Source organism: Bos indicus x Bos taurus, chromosome 20 (assembly GCF_003369695.1).
Source record: "Bos indicus x Bos taurus breed Angus x Brahman F1 hybrid chromosome 20, Bos_hybrid_MaternalHap_v2.0, whole genome shotgun sequence".
NCBI classification, from domain to species: domain Eukaryota; kingdom Metazoa; phylum Chordata; class Mammalia; order Artiodactyla; family Bovidae; genus Bos; species Bos indicus x Bos taurus.
In genome coordinates, this window is record NC_040095.1 from 41,298,430 (window position 1) to 41,316,919 (window position 18,490).

Consider the following 18,490-nt stretch of genomic DNA (forward strand, 5'->3'; position numbering starts at 1 on the left):
AGATATAATGGTCATCTGAATTAAATTCACCCATTCCAGTCCATTTTAGTTCACTGATTCCTAAAATGTCAGTGTTCACTCTTGCCATCTCCTGTTTGACCACTTCTAATTTACTCTTTTACTTTTGCAAAGAGTCGGACACTACTGAGTGACTGAACTGAATTTACCTTGATTCATGGACTGAACATTCCAGGTTCCTATGCAGTATTGTTCTTTATAGCATTGGACTTGACTTCCATCACCAGTCACATCCACAACTGGGCATTTTCGTTTGGCTCCGCCTCTTCATTCTTTCTGGAGTTATTTCTCGACTCTTCTCCAGTAGCATATTGAGCACCTCCCCACCTGGGGAGTTCACCTTTCAGTGTCTTTTCTCTTTGTCGTTTCATACTATTCATGGGGTTCTCAAGGCAAGAATACTGAAGGTGTTTGCCATTCCCTTTTCCAGTGGACCACGTTTTGTCAGCAAATTTGGAAAAGGTCAGTTTTCATTCCAATTCCAAAGAAGGGCAATGCCAAAGAATGTTCAAACTACCACACCATTGCACGCATCTCACACACTAGCCAAGTAATGTTCAAAATTCTCCAAGTGAGGCTTCACAGTATGTGACCCGTGAACTTCCATATGTTCAAGCTGGTTTTAGAAAAGGCAGAGGAACCAGAGATCAAATTGTCAACATCTGTTGGATCATGGTAAAAGCAAGAGAGTTCCAGAAAAACATCTACTTCTGCTTTATTAATTACACCAAAACCTTTGACTATGTAGATAACAACAAACTGTGGAAAATTCTTCCAAGAGATGGGAATACCAGACCACCTTAGAAATCTGTATGCAGGTCAAGAAACAACAGATCTAGACATGGAACAACAGACTGGTTTCAAATCGGGAAAGGAGTATGTCAAGGATGTGTATTGTCACCCTGTTTATGTAACTTCAATGCAGAGTACAACATGAGAAATGCCGGGCTGGATGAAGCACAGGCTGGACTCAAGATGGCAGGAGAAATATCAATAACAAATATGCAGATGACACCACACTTACGGCAGAAAGTGAACAGTAAAGACCCTCTTGATGAAAGAGGACAGTGAAAAAGCTGGCTTAAAACATTCAAAAAACAAAGATCATGGCATCTGGTCTCATCACTTCATGGCAAATACATGGGGAAACAACGGAAACAGTGAGACTTTATTTTCTTGGGCTCCAAAATCACTGCAGAGGGTGACTGCAGCCTTGAAATTAAAAGATGCTTACTCCTTGGAAGGAAAGTTATGACCAACCTAGATAGCATATTCAAAAGCAGAGACATTACTTTGCCAACAAAGGTCCGTCTAGTCAAGGCTATGGTTTTTCCTGTGGTCATGTATGGATGTGAGAGTTGGACTATAAAGAAAGCTGAATGCCGAAGAATTGATGCTTTTGAGCTGTGGTGTTGGAGAAGACTCTTGAGAGTCTCTTGGACTGCAAGGAGATCCAACCAGTCCATCCTAAAGGAGACCAGTCCTGGGTGTTCATTGGAAGGACTGATGTTGAAGCTGAAACTCCAATACTTGGGCCACCTGATGCAAAGAGCTGACTCATTTTAAAAGACCCTGATGTTGGGAAAGATTGAGGGCAGGAGGAGAAGGGGACGGCAGAGAATGAGATGGTTGGATGGCATCACCGACACAATGGACTTGGATTTGGGTGGACTCTGGGAGTTGGTGATGGACAGGGAGGCCTGGTGTGCTGCAGTTCATGGGGTCGCAAAGAGTCGGACACAGCTGAGTGACTGAACTAAACTGAACTGAATTTTCAATCACAAATATCAATGTAAACTTGTGGACAGCTTTATGTTTTCCTTTTTTATTGTGGTAAAATACCTGTAGCATAAAATTTACCATTTCAGTCATACTTAAGTGTACAGTTCAGTGCCTCTACTTTTTGTAGTTATGCTGTATCTGTTTTGTAAGAACATAGTCATTATATACACTAATCTCTCCCTTTTAACTCTTAAGTCTTCAAGTAAATACATTCTTAATGCTCACCACCATTCCTTATGTCTATCCAGTCATCTTGCTTGTCTTGCTCTTTTGTTAGTAGATTCTTCTGGAAGGGCTTGTGAGAATAGTATACTCTGGGTTTTTGTATGCTGATGACAGTTTATCTGTAGCCTTTTATTTGAAAGTCACTTTGGATAAAATGGTTGAGGCACAGTTTTTTTTTTTTTTTTTTTAGTGTCTTAAGTATGTTCTTTTTGGCATAAAGCGTCATTGTCAGTGTCTGGTTGTAACATGATTTTCTTTTTCTCTCATGAATGCCTTGTTCTTTTTGCCGAAAGCCCACAGGATCTTTTCCCCCTTGATATTTTGCTGGTAATATTACTACAGTGTGTTTTAGTGTTAGTTATTCTGGATCAGTATTTGCAAGTACATGGTGTGTTCTCTCAATACATAGCATCAGATGTTTTTTTATTCTTAAATTCAGGAAAATTAAAGTTTTAGTAATTGTTTTACTCCCTTGTTTAGGCTTTCTTCTTTGGAGATTCCTACTTTTTTCTGGGTCATGTTGCTTGTTTTTTTTTTTTTTTAATTTCTATTTTTATTTTTTGGCTGAGTAACACGTGAGATCTTAGTTCCCTGATGAGGGATCGAACCTGCGCCCCCTGCCTTGGAAGCACAGAGTCTTAACCACCAGACCACCAGGGAAATCCCTGCTTGCGTTCTTTATTACTTAACCTTTAAATGTTTCACCCTTTTTATCTTGTTTCTCTTAAGACATCTTATTTATTCACTGTGAATGATTCTTCTGGTCTTTTCTGAAATTAATTTTTTCCCAAGTTTCAATAACCAGTTTCTGAATTTTTCTAATTTCTGTTGATATCTTTCATTCATGTTTTGTGTCATTTCTGTGATGTATTTTAACTTATTGTGAGATATTTTTCATTGGTTCCCTAGGTATGTCTTTCTGGTGTGCCTTTGTTTAGCTGTAGGGATTATATTGGCTCCTAATGCTTTTTCTTTTCTTATGATAACTTTGTATGGGATTTGACCTAGATTATTTTCTATTACCCATATTTATATTTTACTTTGCCTATTTTAGAAGGGAGATGCAGGACAGCATAGCTTTTCTGTGTTTATTGTCTAGACTTCTTTCTCTCTTCAACTTAAAGAAACATGGCAGCTTGCTTTCTGAGATCTGGTTCTGCTACTCTACCCGCCTTTGTCTGGACCTTCTTTTTTTTTTCTCTATTCTTTTTCTATTCAATTTTGATCTGTTCCCAGTAGTTTCTCCTCAGTATGGGGCATTGGCTAATCAGTTTTTTAAAAATTGTAGTTTATTTATTTGCACAGCACAAGGGATCTTTAGTTGCATCATACAAACTGTTAGTTGCCGTATGTGGGGTCTAGTTTCCTTGCCAGGGTTTGAACTCAGGCTCCCTACATTGGGAGCGTGGAGTCTTAGCCACTAGACCACCAGGGACATCCCAGGCTGATCATTTTTGAAAGTGAAAAAACTAGTCAAGTTTCAGGGGCCATTATCCAGCTGGTCCTCTGAGCTTCCCTGTTGATCATGGGTTAGGGTGCGGGGCTGGGGTGTGTAGCTTGGGGCTGTCACATGTCCTGTTCTTTCCTTGCATATGATCTTTATTCCAGTGGTTTGGCTGTCTTTGGAAGAGGAGACTGTTTTAATTATAGTAGCTTTCTGATGGTGGTGTAAATAGGGCTAGTGCTGAAGTTATTATGCTTTTTTATTTTTAAATTAAAAGATAATTGCTTTACACAATTTTGTTGTTTTCTGTCACACCTCAGCATGAATCAGCCATAGGTATACGTTTGTCTCCTCCTTCTTGAACCTCCCTCTCATCTCTCTCCCTGTCCCACTCCCTAGGTTGGTACAGAGCTCCTGTTTGAGTTCCCAGAGACATACAGCAAATTCCCATTGGCTATGTGTTACATATGGTAATTTAAGTTTCCATGTTACTCTCTCCATACATCTCACCCTCTCCTCCTCCCCCCCACCCCCATGTCCATAAGTCTGTTCTCTATGTCTGTATCTCCATTGCTGCCCTGCAAATAAGTTCTTTGGTACCATCTTTCTAGATTTCATATATGTGCGTTAATAATATTTATGTTTCTCTTTCTGACTTACTTCACTCTGTATAATAGGCTCTAGGTTCATCCACCTCATTAGGGCTGACTCAAATGTGTTCCTTTTTATGACTAATATTCCATTATGTGTATATACCACTTTTATCCGTTCATCTGTTGATGGACATCTAGGTTGCTTCCATGGTCTAGCTATTGTAAATAGTGCTGCAATGAACATTGGGATACATGTGTCATTTTCAATTTTGGTTTCCTCAGGGTATATGCCTCGGAGTGGGGTTGCTAGGTCATATGGTGGTTTTATTCCTAGTTTTTTTAATAATCTCCATGCCGTCTTCCATAGTGGCTGTATCAATTTAAATTCCCACCAAAAGTGCAAGAGGTTCCCTTTTCTCCACACCCTCTCCAGCATTTATTGTTTGTACACTTCTTGATGATGGCCATTCTGACTGGTGTGAAGTGATATCTCATTGTAGTTTTGATTTGCATTTTTCTAATAATAAGCGATATTGAGCATCTTTTCATGTTCGTTAGCCATCTGTATGTTTTCTTTGGAGAAATGTCTGTTTAGGTCTCTTCCCCACTTTTTGATTGGGTTGTTTGTTTTTCTGGTATTGAGTTGTATGAGCTGCTTGTATATTTTGGAAATTAATCCTTTGTCAGTTGTTTCATTGCTGTTTGTCATGTTTTGTTGGATAATTTTTGTAGCCAATTTTGCTGAATTCTAATAGTTTTTAAATTGATGTGTTTGTGCTTACATGTACTGAGATACATCTATGCAAACTGTGTATTTTTGTTCCTACTATTTATACCTCTTAAAAAACTGTCTAATTGTATTGGCTTGTATCTCGAGAATGTTGTTAGTAGTATAGTGTTGCTCAGTCGTGTTCAATTCTTTGTGACTCCATGGACTGTAGCCCACCAGGTTCCTCTGTCCCTGGAATTTTCCAGGCAAGAATACTGAAGTGGGTTGGCATGCCCTCTTCCAGGGGATCTTCTCAACCCAGGGATTGAACCCAGGTCTCCCACATTGCAGGCAGATTCTTTACTGTTTGAGCTACTTGGGGAGCCCCAGAATGTTGTTATTCAATAATAATAACAGTGGACATCTTTTTGTGTGTATTCCTGACTCTAATGGGAATGATTCTGGAGTTTTCCATTAAGAGTTTGAAGCAGACTTTTAAAAAAATGTCTTTCAAAAGATTTGTGTGTCCTACTGTTTATTAATTTCTTAATTTTAAATCATTCATGCATTCCTGAGTTAACATCACTAAAACTTGGTATTTATTATATTACTTTATAATTAGAGTCTATTGGCTAACATTTATAAATTTTTTGTCCATTTTCATTGTATTCTAAGCATTTTTCAAGTTAAATTCACCTTCAGTGTCACTGACTTGTATAAGTTGATTTGATGCTGCTTGTATGACTTTGGGTTTGTGAAGGTGCTCTCAGTTTATGTTCTTAGTTCTGCCAGATCTCCTTTGATCTTCTCTTTTTTGGTCTGTGCTTCTTAGTAGCCTCATTCTCTTTGAGTGAATTGAGAATATAAAACAGTTTGTGTTTATAATTTTCTTCTGATTCCCAAGGTAATCCTCCAAATTACATTCTTTAATCTGCCTATTGCATAGTTTTAACACCCTCCCTCCAACTTTCCTGGTTCTTTCATAAGAGGCTATTTAATGGAGGAGGGAGGGTTCTATTGAAGCCTGACATTTGGTCAGTAGTTGGTATTTCAGCGCTCTATGTTTAAGCATTGTTCAGTTCCTCCCTTAGGATGAGAAAGTTGGATACCAGCTGATTTTAATCTTTATTCAGAGCTACCTCAGCTGCTTTGAGGGGATCAAGAGGGAGGGTGTGGCCTTTATGGGCTTGGGCGAGCAGAGGCTGAGTGGATCAGTTGAGCCCTTTCCTTGCAGGAACCTGTGTGGTAGGGGCTCCCCTGAGAGCAGACCATTCCTCCCCCGTTAACTCCTGTGACCCGCTGAGGCTCACGGGGTGCCTGGGAAAATCAAAATGAGACTCAACGTCTTCAGCCTCCCCTTCCCTGCCATTCTGCGGAGTGGAAATGGCTTCAATTCAGGGTGCTTTCTGACCTTTCTGGGGCTCACCATCTGTAATCCCCTTTCTTCAAGTTAAAGGCTTTGTTGACATTCTTTACATTCTTCAGAACTCATTTCATAACCTTTCTTTCTTCTTCAGAGAGAGTTGTATCCCGTTTCATTGTCATTTTGGTCTCCCTTTATCGTGCATGGTGTGTAGCCTTCGACTTTCATAGAATGGGTTTGTGGCTATTTCTATACTGTGTTAAAACTCTCCCCCAGGAAGAAGCTCTACCAAGTGTAGCAGTGGACTGATTTTGGAGGCTATGTGGAAAATTGGACAGGCAGCAGGGAGCCTGTATGTCCACAATTCGGTGATACAGAGTGGGGCCAAAATTATTACAAAATAGCATTCACCAGTTTCTAAATAAATGGTGTGAAGAATTGATACAGCTGCCAGCTGGTGGAGGGATGAGAAGCAGATCTGCAAATAGTGGTGGAACCCTACCAGTGGGGGCACTGAGTGAGGACCCGTGACCCCTGAGTTCCTCCGGTCACTGAGGCCAGGTCATATGCTGAGTCCTATTCTGGGATTTCTGTGAGATGCCATCTTGCCTGCTTCCTTGGGCTACTCCAGTTTGGTGTCTGCATCTGAAAACCAAAAGCGCCTAAAATAAAGTAGATGCTTTTAATTTCACTCTAAAGTAAGATCCTAGATCACCCAAGTATTTCTGGGGAGCGGGTAGAAAATGGGTAGGGTTTTAGGAAAAATGAATAATGTACTCATTGTGAAGGAGAGAAAAAACTAACAAGGAAAAACAACTGCAAATAGCATCCAGTTGAGGCTGGAAACCCTGATTTGCAGCATCATCATACTGTTCAGTTGTGAGATTTTCCTCTAGGAATTGGCACGTAGGCACCAAGAGGCTGGCTGGTTGAAAGGATCCTGGATTAACCTGGGTGAAGGCACTGTGCACCTAGTGAGCTGGATGGAGATTGTTGTGTTCTACCATAGGGTAGTCTAAACAGAGAAGAAGGAATGCAGGGGGAATGGTTTCTGAAGGTGAGAAAACTGACAGTTGGTTAGGGGCCTCCCAGGTGGCGCTTCCCTGCCTGGTGGCTCAGTGGTAAAGAATCTGTCTGCAATGTAGGAGACCTGGGTTTGATCCCTGGGTTAGGAAGATCCCCTGGAGGAGGGCATGGCAGTGCATTCCAGTATCCTTACCTGGAGAATCCCATGGCCAGAGGAGCCTGGCAGGCTACAGTCCATAGGGTCACAAAGAGTTGGTCACAACTGAAGTGACTTAGCATGCACACTAGGGATTAGAGGCCTGTTGAAATTGAAGAAGCAGTACCAGGAGAAGCAGGGGAGTAAGCTCCAGGAGGTTTTAAAGGTGTGAGCTGTGTGATTTATTGATTTCAGAGGTGGAATGGATTTGAGTGTGTGTCATACCCTAGGTGTGACCACAGAAGAAGAGGGATTTGACTTCTTTTGCCTGTTCCTCTTACCCATTCAGGTTATCCGTATTTATCTTCATGTTGTAAAATGTTATTCTATAGATGCAAAACTAAAAACACAAACAAGTAGTAAACAGTGTTTATTTTCTTAAAATTACTTTAAAAAGGTTGTTTATAGAGATGTGGATTTACATAACTTGGCGACAACATTTTAAAAATGTACAGGCTATTTTGTATTATTGCACTTACTCTTTCATAATATATAAGGCATTTTATTTTACATAAATAAAGGATAATGTATAATATCATACAACAGGTGTGGTGCCAATTAAGTCAACCCTAAAATTAAATGAACTGTGTATGGGAGGATAGAAATGAAACCCAACTTACTTCAACCTTCACGGTATATCCTTGGCAACTACGATATACACACTGTAACAAAATTACCATCATAGCTTATTGGATGACTGACCAGCTAAAAAAACCAAAACAATGGAAGTTTTAGTAGGACAATACCATTAGTGTTCACATCAGGAAGTGTGGGAATTTATTAGACTAATTAGAAATACAAGTCATGCCTTGGACACTGACAACAAGTAAATATCTTTCTATCTTAGGGTCAAAGTTTAGCTTTTGCTTCCTCAAATTCTAATTGTCGAATTCCAAGGGGAGCCTTCTGGTGAGGTCCACTAGAAACAGCTGATGACTTGAATATGGTTCAGTGAACCAGAGGGCTGCCCTCACACTTTTTAGTTACGAGGGTTAGGAACTCTTTCAAGGAGAGACTGTTTCGTTGCTTCAGAAGCTCCTGTCACACGGACTGTGCATTTCTATGCAGGCACAGCTAGAAGAGTAGAGACGAAAAATTTTCAGCGTGGACTTCAAATCATCTCTCATTTAGGCAAGAAAGCAGAAGCCACAAATCTGACCCCAGAGACTTAAAAACAATCTAGCATGCACCTTGCACTGACTTCCTATAGTATCCTACCTGGAACTGTAGTAGTGAAAAGTAGAAGCTAAATTAATCAGGTCTTTCTAGCAAACTCGTGAACTACATTCCCTTTTGTATAACCTGTTTAAAAATGAGGAATCTGGGCTCACACCAGCCAGATAACTCAATCCCATCTGAGAACCTCCCTGGGCCAGCACCACAGAGGTTTACTGGGATCAGTCACTCAGAAATAGGTTAATTAAAGAAATCGCCCACATAAAACCTTGGCGTCACCATGCATGCAGGTATGCAGCTTCACCCGTATTCTCAGCACTCAGTAAGCTGGTTTGTGCCACCTGAGCACGTGGCCTGTGACCACCCAATTCTGCCCCTTTACCTTGAAAGACTGACTCCCCCTCGTTCTCCATCTTCTGATTACATTTTAGTAAATGAAGCTGATGAGGGTCTGGATCGTTAAGAAAAGGTACAGTACGAGGAGAGGCCGGCCCTTTTGGTGACCAGGAACAGCAACATCGAATGGAAACAGTTACTACAAAGAAGCTGGTGCTTCAGAAGGAAGAGCAGCTGGAATGAGTGTCACAAGCAAGCGTGAGTCACAACTGTGTTCTGCTGGGAAACATTTGTGGCAAAAGAGAATTTGCAAAACAGCAAAACAAAAAGAGCAAAAACTTCAGTCACTGCAGAGCTATGTCATTACTCAGGTCAAGGTCAGGAAAATTGATCCAATGGTTAGAAATGTTACATTTCTTAAGCTTATTGAGAAAGGGGAAAAAAGTTAAAAAAAAAAAGTCCTCTAAAAGGATTATTTTAAGCTCCTCTACTTGGATTACAATCCAAGGATACTAAAAAAGATAATTGATTTCTAAAAATTTAGCTTAAATTAGTGGTTGGAGAGTACATAAAATATAAAAATGGAAACTCAGTGACAATGGTATTTTTGCCTGCTCTTTCATTGACCAGTCTTGAATTTCAGCATTTATTCAAGACAAGTTTCAAACTGGATGTAAGGTGCTTTCAGAGCTGGAACTTTCTGCTCATTCTAAGCAGCGAAGTTCATGGCTATTTAGTACAGTTTATCCAAACTGCATTCCTGTAAAATTGCCTTACGACGTACACTTTAGATCATGATCAATACTTCATGGTGATCAATAACCACCAATTAAACTATGCAGCCATATGTTGCACATTACACTCACTAAAATACCACTTTCTGTATTTTGCTTTTTCATTTTTGGATAATTCCTGAGCCAACCTAACCATTAGGTCATAACTGATTCTCTTTGTTCAAGGGTCATGTTTTTCTTCTCAGGATAACAGACCCTTAGCTCCTTCCACTGAATGTGCCTAAAAGCATTCTGTCATTTACTTACAAAATTATATAAAACTAGTCCTTTTAGTTGTGACAGTTGTGTTGCCCTCAGACTTTGTTAGATCCCTAATTGCCAGGATTGACTATGTTGGGATAGGTGGGAGGAAGGATTTGGAGGTCTCACTAAATGTTTCAAGTAAAGAAGGGCATGCCACATCCTGTGTCCCCATTAGGAAACATGACAGGAGGGGACAGGCACTGGAACGAAGTGGACCCTCCCAGCCTAAGTGATCCAGGCAGAAGGCTTAGGATTTCAGCTCCATGGCTGCTGCTTCACGTGTGAGCAAAAAAAGCTGAGGAGTTTGATAGTCTTCCCTGCACCAGTGCTGCTCTGTTGTTTCAGGAGCCCATGGTTTAGAGAAGTCATTCTGATTTGCCGAAGAAAGGAATTGAGAAAAGGAGATTCCAGGTTAAAAAAAAAAAAAAGTAACAAGCACTGTTAGTGCCACTACCAGTGCTTGCTGCATGAAGAATTCCTGTGCTTTCTAATTACTAACTGCACAGGTCCCTCTGGGACAGCCTTCATGATATTCCAGGCATCGAAATGCATCAGCCCCACTAGAGATTTCCCGTTAATGGCAAGGATTTCATCTCCAGCTTCTATTGTTCCTGCTTGCTCAGCTGCACCACCTGTGAGAATAAATACAGAATGATAGCAGGGAACTTTCATAATATCTAGAATAAATTCCAAGTAAACTAAAAACTTTAGCGAGAAAAATCTCTAAACCATGTGCCTGCCTTTAATCTTAGAAGGAAATTTTTCTTAAGACACACAAAACATATACTTAGAAAAAGAAATGTGGCCACATAAAAAAATTCAAATCTGTAACCCCTCTTCCCTTAAACATAATCAACTGACTAGGGGAAGATATTTTCATTGTATTTAGTCAACAAATAGAATGGGGGTTACTGTTCAGCTGGGCTAAAGATCTCCAGATCAATAATCAACCCACCAGAAATCCAAATGACCAATAAAAAACAAGTTCAGCTTCTACTTCTTAATAGATATTGGCTGATATATCCAACATGCTGAGAATTAATGAGAATTATATACTCATCAGTGACCCGCAGAGATACTTTTTACTTAAGAAAGCTTAACATATTTCTACATGAAGCTCTGTTATGGCAAGTTGATGAGCTTTGGAAAAGACAGGGTTTGCATCCCCTTCTATATACTCTTGCACATAAACATCTAAAACAATCATATTAAAGAAAGAAGAAATGCATGGAAGAAAGGACATTGAAAGAGAAAAATACCTAAGTTTGAAAAGAATTTTCTCAAATGTTTAACTGGATCTCAAAACACTGAGCAGATAGATCTTTTTGTCCTAGATTTTTGAAAATCATCTTTATTATTTGAAATGATAGTTGATTATAAAGACAAAATAATAAAAATATAGCCGGAAGAAAGGAAGTTCAAATGCAACCCACTTGAGGACAAAACACTTTATGTTGTTAATGACAGATACTGTTATCGGAAAAGAGATGAGCCCTCACCGATGCCAGGCCTACAAAGAACAAGGAGACTGAGTTAGTCCTAATCATTGATTTCTCAAGATACACATTTTTGGAAGTCTCAAAGCACTGATGTCTAACAGACCCAATCAACACGGTGTTGGCATAGTTCCTGTTGTAGGAATATTAACTAAAGGCCCCAAGCAGGTTATCTGGAACCATAAATTTTCTGGGTGTTCATCTGACTCTAAGGATATGTGGATTCCAACCAACAGAAGGCTGTGAGTTAGGGGCTGTAGGCAGTCACATTGGTTTGGTCTCAAGTCTGTGACTTCAAGCAGGTTAAGGTTTCTTAAAATTTCATTTTTCTCATCTGCAAAATGATGTTAACCTATCTTGTTCCCTCACTAGGTTTTTACAAGAATCTAATGAGATGAAGCAGATGAAGTCCTTGATGAACCCCTCAGTGCTGTGCACACCAGAGGTTGTGCCAGCTTTTGGACTTCTTATACACGAGAGAGAAGTAAACCTTCTTGTTTAAACCATTGTTGTTTTGGGTTTTCTGTGACCTGAGGCCAAAGAGAATTCTAATTTGATCAGGGTGTGTCTATTCATCGAGGTTTTAAGAAAGTATCTTTTAGAATAGTTTTATGCTTTTTCCCCAAAAACGTCTTGCATAGTTTTTGTGTAGCACACTTTCAGGCGGCTTTCAGTTGTTACTGCGCATTGGTAGCTTACAGGACTGAATGCACATCTAGCTGTTTTTCTCGTTCAGCATGGTTTTTGAGCTGGTCCCGGTTAATGGATATAGATCCTACTTGCTTCTTGAATTGCTGCACAGTTTTCCTTTTTATGGATGTAATGTATTTTACTCATCATTTTGCTACAGACAGAAATTTAAACTGTTTCATAGTTTCCAGTTTAGCAAGCACTGCCAAATTCTTCCCCAGAGAGAGGTACCATTAGATACACTTTTGAAAGAAAAGTATGAGTGTTCTCCTTTCCCTACATCTTGCCAACATATCGTATTATGAGATTTCTTATTTATGGCCAACTTGATTTTAAAAAGATGATTCCTAGTAGTTATAATTTGCACCCAATAACTAATATTAGTTTGAGTATCCTTCCCTCTATTTGTCGACTATTTAGGTTTTAACTTTTGTCTATTTTCTGTTCATTTCATTTACCCAGATTTTCCCTATATTTTGTATTTATTATTGAATTATAGTTATTAATATATTCTGGAATTAGCCTTTTGTTGATGTAAATACATTGCAAATATCTTCTAGTTGCTTAGATTTTTATGAAACTTTTTGCTATTTAGAAGTTAAACATTTTATGTATGTGTATAATATATACGTGTGTAATATAAATTATATACTTTTTGTATGATATTTATGTAATCCTATTAGGATTTTAAAACAATGGTTATTGTTGATATACAGGAAATTCTGCTGCCTTTTTTGTATGTTGATTGTGAATTCTGCAATCTTGCTGAACTGTTTATATTGGCTTGACATTTGATTCTCTTAGCTTTTTTTCCAGTGAGGAAGGAAGAACATATAATTTGCCAATAATGACAAAGTACATTCCTGTATTTCCAGTCTTCATACCTCTAATCTTGTCTTATTGTGTTACTGATATTCTTGGTAAAGTGATGAAAAGAGAAACATTTTAAAAGCAGCCCAAACATAGCCAAAAAATTTTTTTGTAAAGCAGCCCAGACAGTAGTAGTGATGATGTTCTACCTCGATGGCTGATGCTTCACACAAGAGGTTACAAGTAATTACTGATTTTTTTTTCATCAATAAAATCCCTGACCTTCAAGAGAGCTTTTGGGAAATACAATATTTAATTCATTTATTATTCAAAGAGTTTTTTGTATTAGATTGATATAAGAAATTGAATATTGCTGTATTTTAGTGTTTGGGCTGAAAGGCACAGGAAACCAAGATAAACAGAAAACCTGTATCCATTAAATTTTTAAGTAAAATTAAAGGTAAGAAAAAATCTTTGGGTAGAGTGCTAAGCCTGAACAAAGAAACATTCAAGAGGAGGGAGCAGTATAATATTCAGAAATTCTTGAATGCCTTTTCCCAGGAATAAATCTGCAGGCTTGTACACAAGAGCACTGGCAAGGCTTATCTGTGGAACAGGTGCATCTTTCCCTTTCTCTCTATCCACTTACACAGTGTTCATGGATTTCTAGCCTGATGCTAGACAGAGGCCAGGAAGATACCGGGACATCGTCTTTGCTCTGCTAAGAAGGAGATCTCAAGGGCACTCATCTCTCCCGGGGCTGCTTTTCCACTCCGATGCTGCAGATGCCATGGGATTTCTGGGCCTGGCCTCCCGGTCTCCACCCGGGTGCTGCTTTATCTGGCCCCTGGTCTTTTGGCTCACAGGCCAAAAACACCTTATTGAGGGGTGAGCTTCTTGGCTGGCAGAAGCTTCATGTCCTGTGACTGATCACGGTCACCCTTCACTGTGCGTGTCCTAAACATCACCATTTTGCTGTTTTAGGCTCAGTCCGTTCGTTATTCCATCGTCTTCCTCTTCATTGGTGCTGCCCGTCTGATTGTAGTGAGCCAGCTGCAAATTTGCTGTGTGCTTTTTTAGGTTTTCTTATGCCTGAATACTGTTGTTTTTCAACAGTCATGACTTCTCCAAATATTTCTTTTGCTTTATCTGGCATTCGTCATTCTCCCCTATCGCTCAATACCCTTTTGTAATTTTTATCTCTTTATTTCCTTGTGCTGCAGTTTTTAAAGTTTCTTCCTTGATTTTTATAAATTCTCTCCTTAAGGATTTAGTATATGTTTAATTCTGTTCATTAATTTAAATACTTTCTTTGAATACTTAAATACTTTCAGACTTTCTTTCTGCTAATGGGTTTTTGTGTGTGTTTTAATGTATCTGCCTGCTTCTTTTGAATACCCTTTTTTCATGGATAATATTTTTCTGCCCCAGTTTTTTGATGGACGTTCCTGTTTATTGTGTCTGTTGACAATTTCCTCACGTACTCTGTATCCTTTTGTTTAGAGCTCTTGCTTAGGAGTGCTCTTGAGAGTCAAACTCACGTTTTCCTGAACTTGGCTCTCTGTGACCCACTGCTGTCAAGTTAACAGGTGCAGTGTTTCCCCTTGCCCTGGTACCGAGCGTCTAGACACCACACGGCAGAGGCTCGGCTCCTGATCTGTGCCTGTCCTCTGCTTGCCCCATGGACCGTGAGCAAACAGCCTGTTTCTGGCCACCACTATTTACAGTTTGGGCGTGTGCTAGACTGCAAGAAAGGAAGATGGGAGCAGTAGATATTGTTAGAATCATTGGTAAATATGAAATTTCTTCATGCACTTGAATAATAATTCATTTTGTGATCATGGGCAATCCCTAGAATCTCTTCAGATTCCTGAGCTGAATAAGTATATTAACAATATCAATATAAATATATATATTGTATATATGAAATCAGTATTGTAATGTAAAATATTACATATAAAATAGCATATGTGGGTTTATATAAACATCATTAGTATAATTATATTATTAATATAACTGCTCAGCTCTGGGACCTAGAGAGAGAATTTTGAGAACTGTCCAAGAGATAAAATACACTGAGTTCATGAAGAGACCTCCTGTCTCCCAACTATTTCAGTGATATCTACTGGCTCACATATGACTTTCTTGAAATCCAGCATTTGCGATTTTAAATGCATATGACCTTGACCAATGTTAAGTACCCCTGACTGGCAGTTCTGATGGCATCACTTAGCTTGCTGTATTCACATCCATACAGCTAGTGGTAAGTAAGAACACGAAGACAGGAACATGGAGTCAGGGATACAGCCTTGAGGCTGGGGGCACAGACACTGGAGCGGACAGCCTGGGTTCAAGCTGGGTTTGGCCACTTACATCGGTGTGACCTTAGGTGTCTGTGTAACTTCTCGGTGGCTCAGTTTCTTCTTTTGTAAAACCCGGATGCTAACAGTACCCATGCTATATAACTGTCATGTGGATGAGCAACATGTGAAATGCTCACGACAGAGCTGATGCAGTAAACCCTGGATGTCAGCATTAAAAACATGGTAAATTTTTAAAAACAAATTTGATTTCCAGATGGAAAGCACTGACATGCACATAGAGAAAACAGGCACTGGGCTGAGGACTGGGTTTTCTAGATTACCTTTGTACACTCTTTTGACGAGCAGGGGCCCATCTCCAGACATGGATGACTTCCCTCCATCCAGACTCAGGCCCAGCCCAGCCGAGGTCTTCAGCACTTCAACACACAGAGCCTCGTGCGCAGCCGTGCTTCTCCCTGCTGATGACAGTGACCTGAGGCCCGGCCTGTTCCCCGAGCACTCTCGAGTCCTGTCCACCAATGCTAAGGTTGGTCTCCCCACACCTGGAGCTGTGCTCCTGCCGTCCCCACCCCTCTGCTTGCCTGAGCACCTTCTGCAAGCACAGACAAGGCACTGTTGCCCAGGCAGAAATCCCTACAGTCAGTGCACAGCTCAGGGTAGACTGAAGTCACGCTTCGGGAATCAGATTCGATTTCCTGCCAGCCTTGGCAGCTGAACATCACAGTCTGGTTCTGACAACCTGTGATACCCAAATGCCAGGCCTCATGTGAGACGTGGCGCTTCCGTCCTCCTTCTGTGAGGGGTACCCCTGCTTCTGGTTGTCTGTCTGTGTCACACACTAGCTGTCTTCATTGCCATCTCCTGGCTCCACTGTGGGGAGAGCGTTTCCGTGGTGATGCCTGCTCCATAGCAACAAGCCTGTGCCTACTTTGTGTGCTAGTTTGGAGAGGCCTGGCTGAAGTCTATCTTGGGGGTCTGAATACAGATTGTAAATTTGCCTTTTATTTCCCTTCTATACTGTACCAGTGAAGGATGTCTTGAGTTGAGTGGAAAGGGCACTTAATTGCTTGGGAGGCAGGGGAAGGACCACAAACAGATTAAACTGTCCACTTGGGGTTGAGACCAAGGTAGCATCACCACCTTTGAATATAACGGCCATTCCTGTGGTTTAAAGAAGGCCACTCCACATGGTCTGAAAGAAACTTCCTTACAGTGGGAGGGGCACCGTTTTTCAATAGGTCATTTTACTTTCAGTTAAACAGGAAAACGAGCCCATACTGGAATCACCTGGGAACTGTAAAAAGATACTGGGACCCTATCCCTCACCCTCAGAGTTGGACTTAATTGACCTGGGGATTTCCTGGCATCAGGATTTAAAAAAGCTTCCTAGGCACCTCTAACATCAAGCCCGAGTGGGCTGCAGTCAGTGCTTGATAAGGCATAATCACCTTATCATGGGTAAAGCATATCAGATCTGGTAGAGCCCTGGGCAGGGGGATCTTGAAGAATAGGAATACGAAGAAATAAATTTATGCCCTGAATGTGCGTGTAGTTTGGTAACTCTATTAAAGCTGGTTCAAGGCCAGATGCCCTGAAGCTGCTATAGGAATACTTAATGATTATAAATTTCAGGACAGCCTTCTGTATCTGAGTTCCTGAGTCTTACAAACTCTGAAAGCTATTAGGACCGAGTGCCCGGTGGTTTCCTTTGACAGCTTAAGTTTCCAGGATTCCACTGAAAATACACCAAATAAGGAATTCCCTGGTGGTCCAGTGGTTAAGACTGAGCGCTTTCACTCCCAGAGCCAGGGTTCAATCCCTGGTCAGAGAACTAAGATCTCACAAGCCATGTGGCCCAAAAGAGAAAAACACAAAGTACACCAAACAGCTGAGACAGTACAAGAGCAAAGGTTAAGCATGACATGATCTGATAAGTAAGGTATTTGCCGGTACTGGGAAGGGCTTCGGTTTTCTAGAAGAATAAGAGCAAGACAGTGGAGCAGAGGGAAGGCTACGAACACGCCCAACACTGCGGAGGCATCTGGACAGGAAGAGTTTCTTGTTCAGAGGAATCAGTGCTGTTCTTGCCAAAACCATCACAAATAGCTCAGGCCACTGCAGTTGCTGAACTGATTTCTTACCTGTTCCAGGCTCCAGGGGGCTGGTCTTTCTGGACACCAAGCCCTTCCCGTTGGCTGTGGGAGGCTCCTGCCGGCTGGAGGGCCTGGGCTGATCACTCCCTTTCTTGATGACCATGAGGACATCTTTGTGCAACTGTGCCTGGTGCAGAGCCTTCAGCACGTCCCCGTGGGCTAAGCCAGCCAGTGAGGCACCGTTGAGGGACAGCAGGAAATCCCCTCGGCTCACAGTCCCTTCCTGAGAAGCCGCCCCCTGAGAAAACACCCTGTGGACCTGCGACGAGGAGAGGGCAGAGCCAAATAAGTTTCTGACGGCAAGTTTTCCATGCGATACCAACACTCGGTTTACCGAAAACATTCCATGTGAGAAACAGGATTAATAATAGCAGCAGCACCTCAATACAGTTTCACTCTTATTCTTGCTAGCGTCTAAAATGGGCCTTGGTGCTCCATGTGCGTGCCCAATCACTTCAGTCATGTCCAGCTCTTTTGTGACCCCATGGACTGGCTCCTCTGTCCATGGGATTCTCAAGGCAAGAATACTGGTGCTCCATGGGGCAATAAGAAAAAAGATGAACAGAACCGGGTCTCGCCCAAGGAAGCTGACCTCCCTAATGATTTCAGAGGCTTCTTGAGTGATATAAAATGTAATCTTGAGAAAGAACTGATTTATAAGCAAATGCAAGCTTTGGTCCATTAGTTCTAAGGTCCATCTTAAACCAGTGAAAGGTTTAGGTGAATATGAGAATGTGGACAACTGTATGTGTAGCATCATCGTAGGTCACTCGCTGTGTGTCAGAAGCGCCTGTGTTTGTCAACGAAAACGTTCCGTACCACTTTCCCCACTTTGGTTTGGTGACGGGACACCCCCCTCCACCCCGCCCCGCATTCTTTGAACCGACTGCTATGAATTCTGTGCTGATTAAGTTCTCAGGCTGCTGCAGGACTGACCCGACAGCATCCCGACACTGTCACTTACCACAATTGATTTTGGCTGCACATCTGTCCCTCCTGCCACACTGAATCCCAGACCTGAGCCTTCTTTTTTATTCAAGACTATGAAGCAAATATCTTCTTTGTTCTGGTGAAAAGAAACAGAAACCAATGTATTTCCTGTGCCAGAGTAA

At 41.0% G+C, this 18,490-nt stretch overlaps 1 protein-coding gene across 7 annotated transcripts in view; it reads right to left on the reverse strand.

Moving 5' to 3' along the window:
- Nucleotides 1-7,710: 7,710 nt before the first annotated feature.
- PDZD2 (PDZ domain containing 2) overlaps nucleotides 7,711-18,490 on the reverse strand; it is a 404,920-nt gene continuing 394,140 nt past the window's right edge. For 5 of the 7 annotated variants that reach the window (XM_027520463.1, XM_027520461.1, XM_027520458.1 and 2 more), the window contains 4 exons: nucleotides 18,343-18,444; nucleotides 17,367-17,637; nucleotides 15,546-15,683; nucleotides 7,711-10,537 (listed from right to left, as the gene is read on the reverse strand). In XM_027520463.1, coding sequence (XP_027376264.1) covers nucleotides 10,356-10,537; nucleotides 15,546-15,683; nucleotides 17,367-17,637; nucleotides 18,343-18,444 — 693 coding nt within the window. In that variant the 3' untranslated portion in view covers nucleotides 7,711-10,355. The remainder of the gene's footprint in view (nucleotides 10,538-15,545; nucleotides 15,684-17,366; nucleotides 17,638-18,342; nucleotides 18,445-18,490) is intronic. The other 2 variants (XM_027520465.1, XM_027520462.1) reach the window with 1 other exon arrangement.